We start from the raw sequence: 20,596 nt of genomic DNA on the forward strand, positions 1-20,596 counted from the left end.
CTCTTCCAACACTTCTATTCTAGTTTTTTTTTTTTTTATTAGTTTTCAGAAATTTTGAAAAAATATTTTTTACTTGAATGTTGTAAGGCAAAATGTGAAAATCACGCTGGAAAAATATGTTTTTTTATATTTTGTCATTTCAGGCTGTAAAACCCCAAAAGTGACTATTTCAAGGGGTATCATGACTTATATAGGCCTTGTGTAAGCCCCTCCTCTCCTCGACGCTGATTGGCTCAGACAGTAGTTCCACATGTCCGTTTATCCAATGGGAGCTTCATCTCGCGTCACGTGGTTTTTCAACACCCGGAAAACCGACGTTGAGCTTCAAACAGGCAGGAAAGTACTTCAGCTCGAAGTTTATTTACATATTTTTCTCATTTTTAAATGTTTTACAAACGCAGGTTATTTATCGTTCAGCAGAGTTGATTTCCGACATGTTTCAGGCTTTGAAAGGTGTCAGACACCTGCAGTCCAGGCCGGTGAAACAAGCAGGTAACTGTCTGCCCTCATCTAATGTCATCTCTTTACACGTTATATACCTTTATACACATTATATCTAACATAGACTGTCTATGTAAGGGCCATATGAGTCAGTTTAATATAAGATGTCGTAGTTTTAAAAAAATGCTCGTGTGAGCTGTAGACTGAGGCAATTTAAAACCAACGTGTACCTTTTATTAATGCCCTTCATTGAATACAATACTGGACTTAAAGGTTGAATATGGAGAATAAGCAGAACACCGCCATCTAGTTTCTCAAGATCGTAGTCGCAACAACAAAAGTAATTCCAGCACTAAGGTTGCCAGGTTGGTCAGAACCCGCCCAGTAGCTTCAGGAGACTGGAGTCTGTTTGAGCCTGTTTGAACTCATCCCCTCCGGCAAATCACACCATAAAAACAAGTATTATAGAGGAGTTTGACTGACAGTTACAGTTACAGCTAAGTAAACATGAAAGTACGCTTACTGATCAAGGAGAAACTTAGCCATTTCAGTGTGTGTTTTAATGCCTTTGAACTCCTTTAGCAACATCAACAACACTCAACCCTTGCAATGCCGGTCGCTATTGGCTGGTACATTGTGAACAGAACGTGACAGAAAGTCATCGTCAAACCTGTCAAAAAAATGATAAAATATTAATTCAGACTAAATATATTTTTTCATGGAGAGCAATACTTTCTTTGCCTCGTAAGACCATCCTGATCTCGCGAGCTCTATTATACTTACTGGCAGATCAGTCTGGTAACCTGCAGCAGAGTAAATTTGGAGAAGTTTGCTTCTTCATGTTGTTTTTTTAAAGTGATTTTCAGCTTTGCTTGCAAAATTAGTCAGATTTGACTAAAAAGCAAGATTCTGCATATTTGTGTTAATCAAATAAGTAAAGGTTGCATAAGTTAATCCTGATGACTAAATAATAACTAAAATATCAAAATGGTTGATGACTGATGCCTTTGTTGTCAAAGTGTTTAATTAGCTAATTGTTTCAGCAGTAAATAAAAGAAACTGAAAAGCAATTGTGGTCACAAAGCTATTCCAGTGGCACCTTGGACACAGAAAGAGCGACTGTATCTTTTTCTGGTAGGATTAAAAGTAATATTGCCACTAGGGTCTAGAGAAGGTAGACTATGAGTATTACTAAACCAGAGTGTTATCTTCCCAGTTTCAGAGCTCTCTGTCCCGGTCCCATGGGGAGAGCTCAAAGGGAAAGCCTGGGGTCCTGATCACGGTCATCCTGTGCTGTGCCTGCACGGCTGGGCTGACAACTGCGGTACATTCAACACCCTCGTTCCCCTTCTACCCAAAGGTAAAACTTCTCTCTGCTCTCAACTAATCAAACTTGTTTTATACCCTAACGTTTTATATCAAAAAGTAAAAGTTTAACCCACCAAAGTCACAGTTTTGGGCTATAAACTCAATTGATATATTTCTATAGATGTGTGCACATAGTATATCACATCTGCACTTTTCAAATCAGTTCCCGGTGTCACTCATATCGGTGTTGTTTCCCTAAAGCCATAATCACTCAGCTCTTCTCTCCGTCCTTCCTCTCAGAGTGCAGGTATGTGGCGGTGGACCTGGCAGGTCACGGTCTGTCATCGCATCGTCCTCCTGGAGCTTTCTACAACTTTCCTGCGTATGTGATGGACGTACGCAGAGTCGTTGACGGTGTGTGGGTTCAATTGATTTGATCTGAAAAAGCCATGTGCAAATAAAAACACAAATGTAACCATTTGATGCATTACACCAGAGTTAGCCTCAGGCTTATTTATTTAGATCTGCAGTCCCTAATCAATGCAGGGCATGTACTGTAAATTCAGGTCATCCATTAGTGTTTGTTCAGGCAACAAGCTTGATCTGTGCGGGGACATAGTGTGTCCTGGGGCTGAGTGATGATTCATTACTATTTGTCATGGAAACGTATCCTTATTTTTTTGAGCATATTAACCAAAATTTTAAAAGCACTTTTTAACGATTAACTGAGAGTTGTATAGTTATAGAAGGCTTTTCTTTTACAGAGAAGAGGTTTGCAAGCCTGGAAACCAGACAAACCTGCCAAACTCATGTTTCATTTGTTCTGACACCTACGTCTGGCTCCTTTCCCATTCAGACAGATATACAGCCCGCATGGGAGGATATATCACAACCCTTTATCTCATGTGGGGGTTTAAGACGCTGACTGAGCGCTTCACCGTCCAGTCTGCAGTTCAGCAGAAGCACAAAACTCAGATCAAACTGTCAAACTAGGCAGCTCTGATCAGATATGAATGGAGATTTTGTTCCTGTATTGAGTATTTCCCGGGTAAAATGTTTTCAGAAATTCATTTTAATGTACCGGTTAGCTGTGATTATTCTACAAAGTCTGTGACCCGGCTACCATTGTCTTCCACCGTGCAAGCATCGCCGTGATTGGTTGTAGATCTATTGAATTTTGTCCAGAAGCATTTTGCTCTGCAGAGTCGATTAACGCGCCGTAGAAATCGCAGATGAAAGGGAAGGCCCAGACTAATAAGCATCTACGATTAGTCTGATGATGCCAGGCTGGAGTTTTGCCTGACTAATGTGAAACAGTCGAACACTCTTCACTCTTGAAAACAGTAATTTAATAATAATCAAACATGACCATGAACATTAAAACCCCCCCTTTCGAAGAAGACCACAGTTGAACATTTTTACTTTAAATTACCATTTATTTTTGTAAAATCAAAGATATTATGTGATATGCATGCACTAGTATAATTATATTTTAATATATTCACCCCCAAAAAAACCCTGATTAGTATTGTGATATGTTCTGACTCTATCGCCCAGCTCTGGTGCATTAGTATTGCAGCCAAACCACAGTAGTGATGCTGCCTTTCAACTGAAATCAGTCTCAGTTTTCTGTGAAGAGATACTGAACCTGGTTGATGATCTGTGAAATGAACTCCCACAGCGCTGCAGTGGAGCAGATTCTCCATCATAGGCCACAGTATGGGTGAGTGCAGCTTTACAGCACGATCAGTGCAATTCAAATACTTGTGGTATGTTTTATTTTGACGTACGCTTTCTGTTGTTTTTTTTCTTTCAGGTGGCAACATTGCTGGAATAGTAAGTGTCATGACTGGATACTATTTTCACAAGAAGACACATATACTGACTCTGTAGGGAGTATTTCTGCTTCACTGTGTGGAGTTTTAATCCATATTGTGTCCTCCACAGTTCAGTGCACTGTATCCTGAGATGGTGGATGCTCTCGTACTGCTGGACACTTATGGATTCTTACCTACAGATACGGTACTTTACCCGTTTTAAAATCCCACACTCCAGTTACTAAAGGGCTGTATTTAAGGGTGAAGAAAAATACAATGTACTTTAAAGTTGTGATGCAAAGTAGCATTACATGTATTCACACCACGCTTCAGAACAATTTCCTTTCACATGTTGAGAATTTATCGTTACTTTAGATTTCCCCCACAGTCTTTTACTGTAGAAGTAATCATTTACTTCAATATCGGACCACGGAAGTTGGCATTTTATTTCACATTTAACATCAAACTATCTGCATAACTACCAGTCACGAAAATCTATAGCCTGGAGCACAGACAGATTTAATATTAGTGGACGATGTGTTATTTTGTGATGGCTTTCCGTCTCATCTGCTAGGAGAAAGCTGATATTCTCCAGAAATATAATCCCAGTGTATCTGCAGGAAAAAGGCCAAGATATTAAAAAGTCTCAAGTGTTGATTTAAATTAACTTTACTGAATTAATTAAGCCATAATGTATGGCCGTCCTTCATAGAGCTGGGCCTGTTCGACGTTCCTGTCTGTTAAAGGGAAGGGTTTCGTTGCCACTGTGTTGCCACAAGATTGTAAGATTAATAATAAATATAATAATTATTAGTACTTTTATTACAGATAAAAGATGCTGCTCATGGAGGAATTGTTGGGTCCTAAATCCTAAATAAGTCATAGAATGTGGTCTTTATCTACTCTATATGTAAAGTGTCTTGAGATAACTTTTGTTATGATTTGGCACTATAAATAACATTTTATTAAATAGTGGTTAATCCATTGATCTATTTTTTTGCCGCCTAACCGGGTTCATTCATTTTATTTATTCTGTCATCGTTAATTATGCTTATAAACGGCAAACAAGTGCAGAACAAAATGTGATATAATAATAAATAATTCGAGGTCATATCGGCCTTGCTGGCTCTCCATCATACCTACTTTGCCCGATATGATAATTAAACAAGGATTCAGTTGTGTTCTATGTGGTATTAAAAAAGTCTTAAATTTAACTTTGTGAACCCTGCAGCAACCCTGGCATCACTCTACTAATCATGCAGAGCAGCACGTACAGTACGAGGGAGAGGGAAGGACACGTTGCTCAGATATAGTGTGAAAATGTATTATTGAAAAAAAACACCACACTGTCACTGGAGAACAACTTCTTCAATGGACCCCAAATAATCCTTTGTGTAATGAATTCTAGATAGTAAATAAATGGAAAAGATATACAGGTTTGACATTTAAGGAAAAGACACCAGTGTAATCGAATCTTTGAGTCTGTGGTTAGCATTCATATAATACTTTATTGTTGCCTTACTCCATAACCGTTCACAAAGAGCTGTGCTGTAGAATACACTCTTGTCAGAAGTTTTGAATTGCTTCCCTCATCATTTATGTCGGTTTTCCTGCAGAAAGAAATGTGCCAAGTGATGAGGCAGGGGATGGATCAGATGGTTGAGTTTGATAAAAAGACGAAAGAGAAGAATGGAAGAGTTTACACTTATGAGAACGCAGTAAAGAGGTGCTACGCTTTCCTATTTATGTTCTTTTAAAAAGACTTCTGAATATCCACTCATCTAGTTGTGTTTGTTTTCTTAAAAAAAATAACTTTCATTTCTTTCAGGCTGTCGGCTGCAAACCCGACTCTATCCGAACGATCTGTGCACATCCTTTTAGAGCGAGGTTTACTTCAAGTTGAAGGAGGTACGTCTTTATTTTCCTCTTTCTCCTCATCTTTTTTAAATTTACTGAGTGCTCCTCATAGAACAAAATTAGTCACCCTCTGAATATGGTTTTTTATTTTTCTTACGCTGAAAACAAAGTGTATTTTTCTATTGCAGGAGTGGAATTTACCCGAGACGTCCGTATTAATCTGGTAGGTTTTTGTTAAACTGCATCAACTGGTCACTTTGCATTTTTATCCCTCTCACAGGTGTTGTGTGCAAACCATAAAGGCATGTATTAGTGTTGTATTATTGTCTTTTGATTTTAGAAAAATACAGTGCGCATCAGTATGGAGCACAGTCTGGAATTACAGTCGTGCATTCAAGCGTCGGTTCTAGTTGTTCTGTAAGTGGTTCATATTTCCTTATTACATATACTGTGTAATACAGTGTAATGTATGTATTACAGTGTAATACTACTGAAAACACCTAAAGTACCTAACCAAATATACACCAATCTTGTCTTTCCAGAGCAGAGGACGGCATTGACAAAACATACTCTAAACCAGAGCAAAAGAAAATTGCATCAGAGCTTCTCCAGGCCTACAGGGACAGAAATGTGAGTGTTTTTATACCCTGTGTTTGTGCAAAGTAGGTATGCTTGCATCTTTTTGTTTATTTTTAGCCGTTAAGCCTCTGTGTGTGTAATTGTTCCTAGTAGACAGACAGACTGACAGACAGATGGCTGCACAAAGGTAGCTGTGTAGTACAAGCTCAATTTCTCACAGGCAGCAGAAATCTCTGAACCTCACCGCTGACCTACATACTGGGGCTTGGTCAAGTGCTGCTGATGTGAGAGAATATTCAGAAGATGTGCATAAACATAACAACTCCAGCGATGCTCTCAGGATACTAATCTTACTAATAAATGATAAGTGATTTTTGAAGCGACTATATTATATATTTCTATAAGAACAAAAATACTGTATGCGTGCATTTGAGGTACGATGGCCCCCATCCCTCTTACTCAGCTTTCACCTTAGGAATGTTGTTCTGTACTCGAGTGCACTCCCGTCACCATCTACGTGACATTTGTTTATGTACAGTGTCATAAACCGTCAACTGTTGGCAGCGATGGAGCAGCGAGAAGAGCTGCTGCTATTGAATGCATGCTAGCGAAGCAGGATCTGGGTCACTCAGCGTCAGGCTGCAGGAGAGCCCACAGTCGCATTAAATAGTAGTTACCTTTTCTCGTATTATACGGTACACAGTCTTCACACTAATCACACAAGTGTGCTCGGCCTGTGCAGAGCACGCAGGAGGCACGACATGACGTGGATTACACTTCGGTCAGGTAGATGGTTTGTAATTTGGTCGTAAACACCCGACACTTGCCATTCATTGAGTTTGTCTGAAAAATCAGTCAGAAGTTCCCAAATCTCATCGTCTCAAAACACTATTCCAACAAATTCAGAACTTAAAAGGTGATAATATGTCAATGTTGTGTTCACAGCTTGTTTCTGCTGCCCACAAGTGGCCAAAAATGCATTGCAGGGTAAAGTATTAAATCTCTGACATGCGTCTAATTGTCTTGTTGTTGCAGCACACGGCGGTGATGGTTCCGGGCGATCATCACATCCATCTGAATAATCCTGAAGTCGTCGCTCCACTTGTGTCTGACTTCCTGCGGAACAAAGTGTTGACAAAGCCAGCCAGACACACGGAGGAGCAGACCTCCAAGTTATAGCAAACACAAGTCCTTAACTTATATAACACTGCTGATTTTAACATTTTAAAATATGTTCATACTTTACTGTGCTCGTACTGTAAATTATGAGGTGTGTTGTTGTTGATTGAGTGGCACTGTGGGTAATATAAGCAATGTCTCACCAAGATGCTTCTCTTTGACTCCAGATGGTTCGATAATAGTGAAGGGGGGATGTTCGCTGAGATGAAGAGACAGACGGCAACAAAAAAAAAAATACAGCCAAATTCTGGTTTTGGCACAGTTTGGTTGACAAGAGTCAGAGCTGGTCAGATGTTGTGCTTTCCTACAGAGTTAAATGTATTTTAACAGAAATTATACTCCTTTGAAACATCACTTTAAATTATCTGTGACCATTTGAAAGTAAAAGTGAAAACTAACATTTAAAATGCAATGAACAATGCAAATCGACCCATCTTGAGTGCTAACTTTGCCAGTAGGACAGTGGGACAAATAATAGAGCTGACAATGAAGCTGGAGGGAGGTGTGACCTGTCATGAACTGAACTATAGGACAGGTACATTTTAACCTTCGGTAAGAATATAAGTCACAGGTTAATTTACACAGCCTGGACTCCTCTTCTCTAGGCTGTAGGGACTACGAATGTCTGTTATAATTCGACAGTTTCAAAGTCTTTGACATACAATTTAACTAAACACCAGGCTGAGTCCTTCTCTTACAGGTGTGTTCAGACGTGTGCTTTGTCATACCTGTAACTACACCCACAGGGTCCTGCTGCAAAGTTAGACGATAAAACACTGTAGGTCAGCAAAGACAATATTGTCAAGGGGTTAAGTTACTTAAATAATTATATTTTAGCACCTTTCATACAAGAAATAAGGAAATTGCATGGCATAAATAGAGATAGAACGCCCCAAAAATGGTGGAAATTAAAACCCACCTGATAATGTTAAAAATAAGATAATAAAAAACAATAATACATAACATAAGATGGAAATCTAAAACCCACTGAATGATAAAACTCAAGTTAAAGTGCCCACATGGTGGAAATTTGATTTTCTTTTTTTATTTATGTAAAAGTACTTTGAATAAAATACATTTGATTCCATGTTCCACTAACTAGATGTATTCATCATTCATCTATTCTGTTTTCGTTGGACTACATTTGGTCCTACAGACGACTCTGTTTACATTGTTGTAGTCATTCAGGCTGCTGAACTCTTAGCCCGTTGTGTTGCTGCTGCTGCTGCAGTTATATCACCTCACAGCTGCCTTTGAGGATTGTTTGAAATGCCGGTCAGGTGTTTCAAAGCTGCTGCCTGTTAATATTTTAGCAGTTGCATGTTCTCTGAAGTGTGCGTCCTCATGTTTAGTCACAAAAGTTAGTGAGCTTTGGGAATAAAGCTTGTGTACGCGAGTGCAGAAGAGGAATCTGGACTCACAATATCTTGTTTACAACTCGTTTTCAGTAGTACATTTTATTTATCATTCATATTATTTGTTGAAATTCTCTGAATCTAATTCCTTAACTCTCTGACAATAATGTAATAATTCTACTGTAGACCATCATCATCTATTGTATGGTTGTTTTTTGTGATATTTTAAATATTAAAAGTATTTTTAAAGGATTTTACAGGTTATCTGGTGTAAACATTTACCCAGGGAATGTTGTTCTTGTGTCAAAATGCTAACACATAGGAGAGGGACAACAATGTTGTTATTGTACATGTATATAAAATATGTATTTATAGCTTTTGTAGCAAAGTCACTTCTGCGATGAAAATAATAACTATGCAGGGCTGCTATAGTTTAGAAAAATTAGATTGATGATTCACCTGTGGAGTTTACATGAACCATTTTTCTCTTTGTCTATTGATCAGCATCAAATTATGACCTTTAAAAGAAAAATATGTCATACATTTTTCAAATAGACATCACTCCATTGACATCGTGGAGTGAAAGTCATAAAGCATCATTTGTGCAGGAAGTGCAGCCTGGAAGTGGTGACTTTCTTACTTTGTGTACAGAAAGAAACATTTTGGGATAAGGTTTCATAAGTTCTTGCTTGATGGTTTCTTCCTTTTGACTCCTGATTTATGTTTAGCCTCCTAGAGGATAGATGTCAGACACTTCAGGCAGCCTAGTGAGCACGATTACAGGTCAAAGAGCGATTCTAATGCATTGCTCCTGAGTCAAAAGACTGAGTAAGATTTTTTTTTATCAAGAACGTAAATGGTAAAGTCCTAGATTTTTTTGAGGAGATGAAGAAAAGCGGAGAAATAATAGACATTTTAAAATTATATACTAGAGGGATCACCAAATAATTGGTTATAGTAGACAGACTTTTCTTATTAATACATTGTTCAGAGTCTGCTATAAATTAATAAATTCTATCAAGGAGATGACTTAGATTTATGTATTATACATGATTTTACCAAGAAGGATTACGAGATATATCAGCAAGTTCAAGCAATTAATATTGCTTTAAAAAAAAATAATCTACAAGAGTAATTTTAATCTAGTAACCATTGAACTTTATATTCTGTCCAAAACGGAATAAAATGTGATCAAAATGTGTCGACATTTAGGTTCACTATTGCAGAATGTATATTTCTCATCCATGTCAGTGAAGAAAGACTTAATATAATAAAATAACCATCCATTTCCTGGAGTAATGCAAAGCTAATAAAAGGAGGCTGGGAAGTCCAAAGTCTTTGGGGGTATTATGACACGTGCGCAAAAAAACTGGAGCTGCGCTGTTAGAGGGTCACAAAAGAGGGCGCTAGAAATAAAGTGATGGTTTCACTCAGTCTGACAGAACTTTCAAAGGGATGGCAGACTTAAACATATATTCATTTTTCAAATACAATATTTTCCGACCCAAGGCAGACTACTACGATGCTCTGTGATAGTTTTTTTCTCTCATTTTATTGAAACGTTTCCATATATACATTACTTTTCTTACATGTTCCAGGATCATACACAATGCTGAAAGTGGATTTCTAAATGTTGAAATAATAATAACGTGTAATAATAATAATAATAATAATAATAATGTACAAAGACAGTAAAACATAATAAAAACAAAACGTTATTCTCGTTCTATGAAAGTGCGCCACCTATGGAGCTTCTCTGCAATTGCAGACCACATTTTACTGCGTTTTAATGTGTCGCAGAGGCGGATTAATGCACAGGCTGGCCTCGGCTGCAGTCCAGGGGCCCCAGGTGTGCAGGGGCCCCGGATTGGCCAGACTATTTAAAAAAAAAGGTTAATTTCCTACACTGGGAAAAGAAACTTGCCTCCTAGCATGGCCCCCCTTTTTAAAAGATGTAGGACACATTTTACCCTATCAGCTGCCATCATGTGGCCGGGTTCATGAGGTCAGTTTTGTTGTCAAATAATACATCACTCACTGTTACGACGCGGCACAGCAGCAACATGTCAGAAAGGAAATGTGTAAATGTGGTAGCAGAGCAAAAGAAAAGCACGACTGGAAGAACAGCGGGACCAAGATCTACTAAACACAATTCATAAATTAACAGGATTTTTCAGGGTCGCAGACTCTTCTTTTGTTCTAGCTTGTTTTTTCTGATAAAGCAGGATTAATAATGTGGAGGGGGCCCAAACAAACAGTAGCCTACGGGCCCATGACCACCTTAATCCGGCACTGGTGCGTTCCCGTTGTACTCTGGTTTTCCGAGCTCTGAGTCGGAACTTTCAACAGGATCGAGCCCGAGGTCGGATTTCCGACTCGGAAAGTTGGGCGATCCACAAAACCCTGAGTTGCTGTCCCAGTTTAAACAGTAAGTAGAAGCTCCTGTAAAAATCCTTTCATGCACCCTTTTGACTATTTGTTGTCACAATAAAAAGAAGAAGAAGAATTACTTTATTTATTATAAATTGAATTTTTTCACTCTTATTATTAATCATGTTACACACACAGGCCCGAAATACACACACAGGCCCAAACAGGACCTATACATGCAATTAAGGAGAGATGTTAGAGCGAGGGGGCTGCCAGTGACAGACGCCCCGAGCAGTTGGGGGTTCTGTGCCTTGCTCAACAGCACCTCGGCAGTGCCCAGGAGATGAACTGGCACCTCTCCAGCCACCAGTCCACGTTCCATACATGGTCCACACAGGGACTTGAACCAGTGACCCTACGTCACCTATGGACTGAGCTACTGCCGCCCCTAATGAGTCAGCCATGTACACAAGTATTGTTAGATGAATATATATGGAAATGCTGTAACAGTGTAATTTGCATTTTTAATGTGTATATGGAAACTACAGAGAAGGCCATGCTAACATTGTTTTACTGTAGCCGGGGTTTTTTATTTTTGTGTTTTCAGTGACATGACACCCCAGAGCTCAGTCTTTTTTGATTTTGTATACCAACCTTCTTCCATTAGCCAGACGTGTCAAAAACATTCAAATTCATTACTCAAGGAGTATTATAAATACTAGGGTTTAAAAAGACTTCTGTATAGGAAATAGAAGTATCAACTCAAGCTTTTCACTCAAGTAAAGGAAATAAAGTACTGTTTTCAAAACCACTCAAAGTATAAAAGTAAAAGTAATGTAAGGGGGGAAAATGCCATTAAGGTAAAATGCTAGTGCACTACCCCACCTCCCTAAAAAAGATTTTTCTAAAGGCCATAATGACTATCATGTTATATTAAAATGTTGAAGTTGTTGAGTTTTTAAAAGCCATTAGCTCGTGGTACTTGCAGAACATTCAAAAGGAGTTGTTTTTGCATTCAACTGCTTCAAAAAAAGTTTTGCCTGGCTACCATGTCATTAATGAACAGGCATGTTTAAAAATCCATATAAATAAATACACACAGTGGTAACAATGGCATCACATTATTAATCCTGTGTTTTTATAATGGGCTCTGACTAGCATAATATACCCCTAGCATAACTGAACATACCTGAGGTGGATTGTGAGGGCTGTTCAGCAGAAACGATAACGTCAGAGCCTGAAGATACTACCGTATTTCTAAATCTTGCCCAGGGACAAATTTAGAGCCGTGTGTAGATACCCACCCCCAGTGACGAGGCCATTTTTAAAATGTAACAGAAAGTACAGATAATTGCGTAAAAATGTAACGAGTAGAAGTAAAAAGTCGTCTGAAAAATAATTACTCCGGTAAAGTTTAGATACCCCAAATTTCTACTTCAGTAAAGTAACAAAGTATTTGACCTCTTCCTTTAGCCTTGGAGTAACGTCATCGGCGCTGCCTGAAAGTCCGCACTGAGGGCATCAAAAGCCTCTGTCGCCCTGCGCTCACGCACAGAAAACACGGAAGTGATCTCCGTTAACTGTGACGGACCGACCGGAGACGTGTCCACGGTTTGTTTTTGTTTGTGTGTTTGCAGATGCGAGCGCTTCTGCACACTTTATGAGGCGCGAGACACTGCGCAACGTCGGCTGCCATGGTTACAGAAGGTGACAGAGTCAGACTATAGAGACTTTACACAGAAGTTTAAATAGTGTTATGTTTACCGGGTATCTGCACACACACACACACACACACACACACACACACACACACACACACACACACACACACACACACACACACACACACACACACTGGAGATCAAAATTAGAAAACAAAGTATTAACTCTAATTGATTTATTCTCGGAAAACTTAATTTTTATTTAAAAATAAAAAAGTTTCCATGCTAAAATCCAACTGATGTTTCTGATTTTAGCATGGAAACAACACTTTTTACAGGCCTGTAATGGTTTTTTTCATTTCTGATTTTGCTGTCAAATATTTTTGTGCATGACCTGAAGACTTAGGTTCATGGATGTAGTTAAATTCTGTGAGAGGTTTTTTTGTCTATCAGTTAAACAGTTTCAGCTCCAGGTTACAACAGTAACTGTTGGAGCTTTGATCATTCTCAATGATTGTGTCTGAGCTGCAGACTGTTTAATGTGCATGTGTCCAGTTTCAGACCTCTGTGTCCCGGTCCCATGGGGAGAGATCAGAGGGAGAGTCTGGGGTCCTAATCACGGCCGTCCTGTGCTGTGCCTGCATGGCTGGGCTGACAACTGTGGTACATTCAACACCCTCATTCCTCTTCTACCCAAAGGTAATGCATTACCTAGAAGGTAATGAGTGTTTATGTAAACAAAACTGGGTGTGCTTTATTTTATGGGTCTGCAAAAAGGGTGACACACTCAGCAGTTAGGCTACAGTTACAGGATGATATGTTAGCAACCCATTGGCTCCACATCGACAGTACAGACTATGAGAAATAATGGATGGAGCCCCTGTGACGTCCCCACCTGGTTTGTGGCCTGCTGTTTTGAAGCGTAGATGTATAAAGAGAATGACGAGCCCCGTTTATCCCTATGAAAGTGGCTCATGGCTCTTTTATTTTCCAAACTTTATTGAAAAAAATTAACAAGTTGCACATGTCACTAAGTTACATCAGAGATTCTGACTTTAGACAGTCAATATTCATACAAACATACGAAAAATAGACACTTCCCCTCATCTCCATGGCAAACAACATTTCATCCTCACCGTTCTAATGACCTGTGTTTATTTTCTTGTAGTTGTGCATGCCATAACCCGTGGAAAGTCTTGATTCAGACAGCAGATCTGCAGAGTAATCCAGTGTGTGGCACAGTTAGCTTAAGCGTGGGAATGCGTTGAGAGGTAAAGCTGTGAAGATATCCTAAAGTTAGCGCACACTTCAACTGATATTGTTAGAAGTGACTAAAGTATGTGCTGTCCCCGTCCACAGCAGCTTCTGTGTCGGTGCCTCATACAAAAAAGCAGAAATACATCCGTTCAAACTAGCCGCTAGCCGTAGAACTGTGCGAGTGGGTGTTGCTATAGCAACAGGATGCAGGACACCTTCAGCATCGGAACATGACGAATTGTGATAATGTGAACATGCAAAAGCAAACAATCCAACATTAATGGATAAAAAATGTATTTACTCTATAATATTTACAATTGTTATCAAATACAATATTTATTTCCAGGAACTTACATGAAAATTATTAGGAAATAATTAAAGGTTGAATATGAAGAATGGGCAGAACACCGCCATCTAGTGTCTTAAGATCGTAGTCGCAACAATAAAAAATAATTCCAGCATTCGGGTTTCCATGTTCCTTAGACCCGGCCCAGTGGTCTACAGGAGGAGTCTGTTTGAGCCTGTTTGAACCCATCCTCTCCGCACCATAAAAACAAGTATTCCATATTGCTTCAAAATTGACAGTTAGCATTAGCCGTTACAGCTAAGTAAACATGAAAGTTAGCTTACCGACCAAGGAGAAACATAGCCATTTCAGCTTACGTTTTAATGCCGTTAAACTCTTTTATCTCAGTCCATCGAGTGAATGCTTGGCCTATATTGACTCTGGTTTTTGCCCGTCTCTGGTCACTCTGCTGCTTAAACAAATAAGCAGCTGCAGGATTGGCAAGCTCCATCTCACCCAGTGCCAGCCTAAAGTAGCTGCACCGAACAACAGGCAACCCTGGCAACCACCAATGCTGGCCGCTATTGGCTGGTAAAATGTAAACAAAACGTGACAGAAAGTCAAACCCATCAAAAAAAAAAAAGAATTTATTCAGACTAAATATATATTTTTATGGAAAGGCAATACTTTCATTCTGTAACCTTCAAAACGCACTGTTATTTATTTTTTAAATATAGCTTTTAATAAAGATTCTACATATTTTAGAAAATATGAACCTGGAGAATGCATTTTTTAATCCAAAATTGTAATGTATGTGTTTCACACACCTCCTCTCTGTCCTTCAGAGTGCAGGTATGTGGCGGTGGACCTGCCAGGTCACGGTGTGTCATCACATCGTCCTCCTGGAGACTTCTACACTTGTCCTGCGTACGTGGCGGACGTACTCAGAGTCGCTGAGGGTGAGAACATTTTTTAAGCCCAACACCAGTGTACTTTTTAACACAATGTGAGACCTCTACAGGACTTTGTGTTCCCAGTTATGCATGTAATTAAACCACAGAAGGACTTTTGGAAACTTAAGACTTCCTCTGTTTTCTGTCATGAGATACTGAACCAGGCTGATGATCTGTGAAATTAACTCCCACAGCGCTGCAGCTGAATAGATTCTCCATCATAGGCCACAGTATGGGTGAGTCCACCACTACAGCAGCATTTACCTTAATCTGTGGTAATCAGATCACAAACAGCTTCTTTTTATTTACAGGTGCTGACATTGCTTTTATGGTGAGTGTCATTATCTCATCTCTACTACACTAGAGACTCTTTTGCTGTTTTCATAGGTGTTGTCCTCACATGGTCCAAATCGTGTCTTCCATAGTTCAGTGCGCTGTTTCCTGAGAAGGTGGAGGCTCTGGTGCTTCTGGACTCTTATGGAAACCTGCCGACAGATTCAGTACAAATCGTTTTGACTCCTCTGATTACACTCACTGTAAAAGGGACACTGTGTAGCGTTTTAACTCATTTATTACCTCAAATCAACGCCTTCGTTCTTAATAAGTCCTCATTGGTGTACAATTATTTCTGCCAACAATCGGACCTATCCTCGTGTGCGGATCATTTCTTATCTGTATTTACATAGGATGGGTAAACTCTGTGGAGGCTTCCATGTCCTTTTGGTTTATAAAAAACATTAACATGAAGCACTACGTGGTACCGGTGAGATTAAACGCATTTTCGCTCAGAAAACACGTTTCGCACATTTGAAAAAGCGAGACACTATTCGAACACTAATGCAATATACAATTTGCCACAAGATGGGAGAGAAACCTACACAGTGCTCCTTTTAAGGTTTAGGGGCTTTGTGTGGTTGAAAGCACGGCGATAGGGAGGGGAGTCATGGAAATAGTAATAAAACATTTTATTGATAAATACCTAATTGTATATTACTAATTATGTTACATCCCATTGCTAATAAGCATTGTTATACCTTGTTTTACCAGCACAAGCCCCAAAATGTCACAGAAAGGCGAGAAGAAGAAACTAAAGGACTAATCAGAAAAGGAAAAGCAACGGGCGAATGGAAAAGTCATTAATACTCAATAAACAATTAGCCATTTATTTCCCCTTTTAAACTTTACATTTTTGAAATTTGATTAATAAATTCATTAATAAAAATATTTTTAAATTAGATACTTATTGACTGTTTATGGTGTTTTTGTAAAATTTTATCTATTTATTAACAGGGAGGGGTGAAAGTAAGCTGGTACTGATTGCAGAATGTAAAACTGCCGCCACATCGTTAAGTCTCCAGACACATACAATACAATTCATTTATAAAATGCATATAAAATATTTTTTACTGTAAATGTAGGTACTGTGCTTATTGTAGTTTATCAGCAGGTGTTTGTTTTGTTTTTTATTCAACTGGAGTCTTTCAAGAAAATAACTTTAACTGAATAATCTTCCTTCAGCTGGTGAAAATGATTCCTGCGTATCATTTATCTACATATGAAGGAGGAGCTCTGCTGTACTTTATACAGTAGCTTCTGTCTCTGTTCTTGCAGAAAGAAATGTCCAAAGTGATGAGGCAGGGGATGGACGAGATCCTTCAGTTTGAAAAAAAGACAGAAGAGAAGAAAAAACTTTACACATATGAGAAGGCGGCTGAGAGGTAACCTTTACAAAGATTTATTATTTTAGCTCCCAAGCAACATTTTCTCTTAAGTCAGCTGTTGTGTTGTATTTCTTTAAGGTTGATGGCAGCCAACCCGACCATGTCTGAACAGTCGGTGCACATCCTTTTAGAGCGAGGTCTGGTTCAAGTTGAAGGAGGTACGTCTTTGTCTCTTGTCCTCCTCTGAGAGGAATAATCTCACTTTGCTTCTGCTCACTTTTGCTTCTGCTCGCAGCTGAATCTGTTTCTCTTCTGCAGGATTTGTGTTCTCCAGAGACCTGAGAATTAATTTTGTAAGTGGCTTTTAACCGCCCAAACCTTCCTGCACATTCACCACCTCCTCTCTGTTAACTTCACACCAAAGGTTTAGCGCTCAGCTTGAACAGTTCATGTGTCTTCTTTCATGTTTTCAGAAGAATATCTCACGCATCAGTTTGGAGCAGAGTCTGGAGATGCAGTCGAGGATTCAAGCCTCTGTTCTAGTTGTTCTGTAAGATATCGATCATTACACTGACATGAATGTTTGCATTTTAATGATGGGACTGCAGAATGACAATGTGGAAGAAGACAGAGACATTTGTAACAGCTGGCATACAGTAAATTACAGCCAACAAACTGGGGTTGTTGTTGCTGTTGTTTTCTTGTTGTCCATCCGTCTCATCCTTGTGGACGCGATATCTCAGGAACCCTTGGAGAGAATGTCTTCAGATCCGCCACAAACGTCCACTTGAGCTCAAAGATGATCAACTGGTTAAGATTTTGGAGGTCAAAGGTCAAGGTCACTGTGACCCCACAAAACAAGATTTTGGCCGACAGCATTTCGCACAAAGGTCGAATAAGATAAAATGATGAAGTGATGACATTTTATAAAGGTCAGAGGTCATCGTAATATTTCTGTCCCTCTGTCCAACACCATAACTCAGGAACACTTGAAACTGTGCTGATGTGTTTGAAGCATCCAAGTTTCGCCAAAAAGTACATCTAATACCTTTTTTGTATTAAATTTAGTTTAAAGCGATCACTACAGATATTATTTAACTATTTAATGCATATATGTGGTGTATGGAGGTCTATCCACTATTTTTTTTAAAATCAAATTCTTGCTGAATTTGCAATCGATTTCAAGCGGTTTGTTACAAATGTTAGACTTGTGTACTAAGTAACTGTTATCATGAACGGTGACTATAGAGACCAAAAATGTTTTATTTATATGCTGTAAACATTTATATATCTACTGTAAAGTTGGATATTTTTAACATTGTGATCTATGAGGATTGCCTGCAGTTCAGCCCAGAAGCTGCTGCTTGAATAACGAACAGTGACAAACATCATCTTCAGCATCTTTTGATATATTAGTAATTACTGATAATACCTGACGTAAGCTTGTGTCAGCTTAATTTAGTACCTGGTCGGTCAGATAACTTTGTTAGCTTTGAAAACACCTTCCGTTTGTGATCAAATTCAACACATTTGTGACAGTAAATTATTAAAATATTACTTCTCAGCTGTCTTATTACATGTTTAGTTTTGGTATTTAGTTTGTTGGAACATCCAAAAGCAGAGTCTTTACATACAGTCTATGATCCGGAGCAAGACGGTCGCTGCCGAGAAAGCATCTCACAAGCCTTGTTGAGATGCTGCATCTACATATATGTATCTATGTTTATCTTTGCTATCCATCAGTAAGACACTTTTCATCCTACAGTGTGTGGTCTATTCTCACATTGTGTGTTCAAAATCTCTTTCTCCAGAGCAGACGAAGGCTTCCATAAAATATTTTCTGAACCGGCTCAAAGAAAATTTACCTCAACACTTCTCCAATGCTTACAGCAGAGGAACGTGAGTGTGCAACTTTGGACAGAATAAAAATACAATCAAAATGCTTGTGTTGATCATTTAAACATCTTGGTGGTTATTGATCCAGTATATCTGCGTTTAATGTCCTTCTCTGTTTCTGTTGGCTTCAGCACACGGTGGCGACGGTACACGGTGATCACCATGTTCATCTGAATAAACCTGAAGTCGTCATTCCATTAATCTCAGACTTCCTGCGAGTCAAAGTGTTGTCAAACAACCATAAGCACAAGTTATGAGCTACAAACATACTTGCATCACAATAAAGTTCTGCATGTTACATGAACAATAGTATTAAAGGTCCGTCATCTCTTCCTTTATGTGTTGTCATTCCTGTTGAAACAACTTGCTGGGACGGGACGATGCTGAGGGCCTTAAGTGTATAATAATTTACAACTTCATTGACAAATCAGATCAGGGGAACGACAAACACACTTCTGCATCTCTCTTTATGAACTCGACAAGAGAGTCAACAAGCAAGTGTGTCCTTTTCTTTGAAGCCAGTCGGGAACAGTTAAACATTTTGACGGAATATCTGGCTTTTCAGTTTCTATGTTATGCTGTTTCAAAATGCGATTTCCGGGCCCAAGCAGGTCTAAGCCTCGTATTTCTCCATTGTTTAAACAGATCTGAGTAAAAAAAAAACAACTGCACATGGAAATCATATTTTGAAAGGCTGTTAAATCGTACTTAACAGCAGCACTTTCTACCCAAGCACAGTCTAGAACATAGCTAGGCTAGCTGTTTCCAGTCTTTATGCTAAGCTAACTGGCTGCAAATCTTCTCACCTACAGTACTCCTGGCAATAAAACAAATGTGTTTTTCCCATTTTCCAATCCAGAGCTTTCATCTTTAAATTAACTTTTACATCTACTCTGACACACTTCCAAAGGGTTGATGTGCACAAAAGTAGAGAGAAGAGACCTGAACAATTACAGCCAAACCTCTTCAGTCTGATAAACACCAGTTAATTTTCAATTTACAGAAAATTTTCTGGGTTCTTTGCATGAGAGGTTTTCAATCTGGCTTCAGGTTTTATCACTAGCTGTAAATGACATACTGACAGCACTGGACTTTACGCCACGTCCCTTTGTGATCGGTTTGCAGAGACCTTTAAAACAGTAAATACCTCCTTACTTGAGTTCACATTGTCTCATATTCTAATCAAATCTTCTTTTTGATGGAACTCGTGACTTTTACAAACGTTTGTCGAAGCAGTTTATGTTAAAATCCAGGTTAGCAGTTACTGATTAAAAGTCACGTTAAAATATGTTTACCCAAAACTCAGGCCACATAGACCATAACCCAACTTTAATCTTGTGTGCGGAAGTTTACCCTTGAATTCTGCTTGTCTCTAAAACGTCTGATTGGTTGAGCCTGTTGAGGCAGCACATATCTTGATATATCATCTCATCAGAGGAATGAATGGCGGGGTTGTTCTCACGCTTTCCCAGATTCATTGTCCTTGCAGGGGACTGCCTGACAGGCTTTACTCAGGGAACAGTGACAGCTGTCACCTCACCTGTTGACAGGACCCGCCTCTACAGAGTATGATGATTGGCCACAACAGCAACTGTCATTTTGAATACCCAATGAAATCATAGGTTGAAGAAACTATTGATGTTTCCTTCAGGTTCTAAAGGGCAGAGTTTGCCCTCATGTTTCATTTGTTATACAGACATTTCAGGAATAGTTTGAGGCTTTAAGTTTTTTTAAGTGTATTGTATCACTTTGCCTTTGCTGAATATTCAGCTTTGCAGAGACAAAAGTTGAGGATCGTCAGACACTAAAATGTCATCTACAATGAAACAAGAAGGTAGTATTTCTAAGTGACCCAAGACAGACCAAGTGGAGCTTTAACATGTTACCACTTTCAGGAATCATGGACGTAGATTAATCCTTTAGTTGCTCATTTATATACTATACAGGAAATATCTGTCAGATCTTTGTTTCTTATG

General features: G+C 39.0%; 1 protein-coding gene across 1 annotated transcript; it reads left to right on the forward strand.

The window, feature by feature from the left end:
* The first annotated feature begins 361 nt into the window (after positions 1-361).
* On the forward strand, positions 362-18,896 carry LOC310964122 (uncharacterized protein). The gene is made up of 26 exons (XM_083937138.1): positions 362-492; positions 1,658-1,801; positions 2,050-2,163; positions 3,431-3,472; positions 3,566-3,585; positions 3,697-3,771; positions 5,183-5,292; positions 5,395-5,474; positions 5,612-5,646; positions 5,764-5,840; positions 5,966-6,053; positions 7,038-7,174; positions 7,349-7,400; positions 10,337-10,385; positions 12,572-12,613; positions 13,123-13,266; positions 14,956-15,069; positions 15,258-15,299; positions 15,375-15,394; positions 15,489-15,737; positions 16,675-16,781; positions 16,863-16,942; positions 17,043-17,077; positions 17,198-17,274; positions 18,536-18,623; positions 18,752-18,896. The coding sequence occupies exons 1-26, from the start codon at positions 435-437 to the stop codon at positions 18,875-18,877; spliced, it is 2,205 nt and encodes a 734-aa protein (XP_083793264.1). The 5' UTR covers positions 362-434; the 3' UTR covers positions 18,878-18,896.
* Positions 18,897-20,596: the final 1,700 nt, after the last annotated feature.

The sequence above is a fragment of the Echiichthys vipera genome (assembly GCF_963691815.1).
Source record: "Echiichthys vipera genome assembly, chromosome: 2".
Lineage (NCBI taxonomy): Eukaryota > Metazoa > Chordata > Actinopteri > Perciformes > Trachinidae > Echiichthys > Echiichthys vipera.

Excerpts from the sequence above, each read along its gene's own strand:
- LOC310964122 (XM_083937138.1), top strand. The coding sequence starts at position 435 with ATGTTTCAGGCTTTGAAAGGTGTCAGACACCTGCAGTCCAGGCCGGTG. Across the intron at positions 16,782-16,862 it reads TATGAGAAGGCGGCTGAGAG|GTTGATGGCAGCCAACCCGA; the intron begins GTAACCTTTACA and ends TATTTCTTTAAG. Across the intron at positions 16,943-17,042 it reads TCTGGTTCAAGTTGAAGGAG|GATTTGTGTTCTCCAGAGAC; the intron begins GTACGTCTTTGT and ends TCTCTTCTGCAG.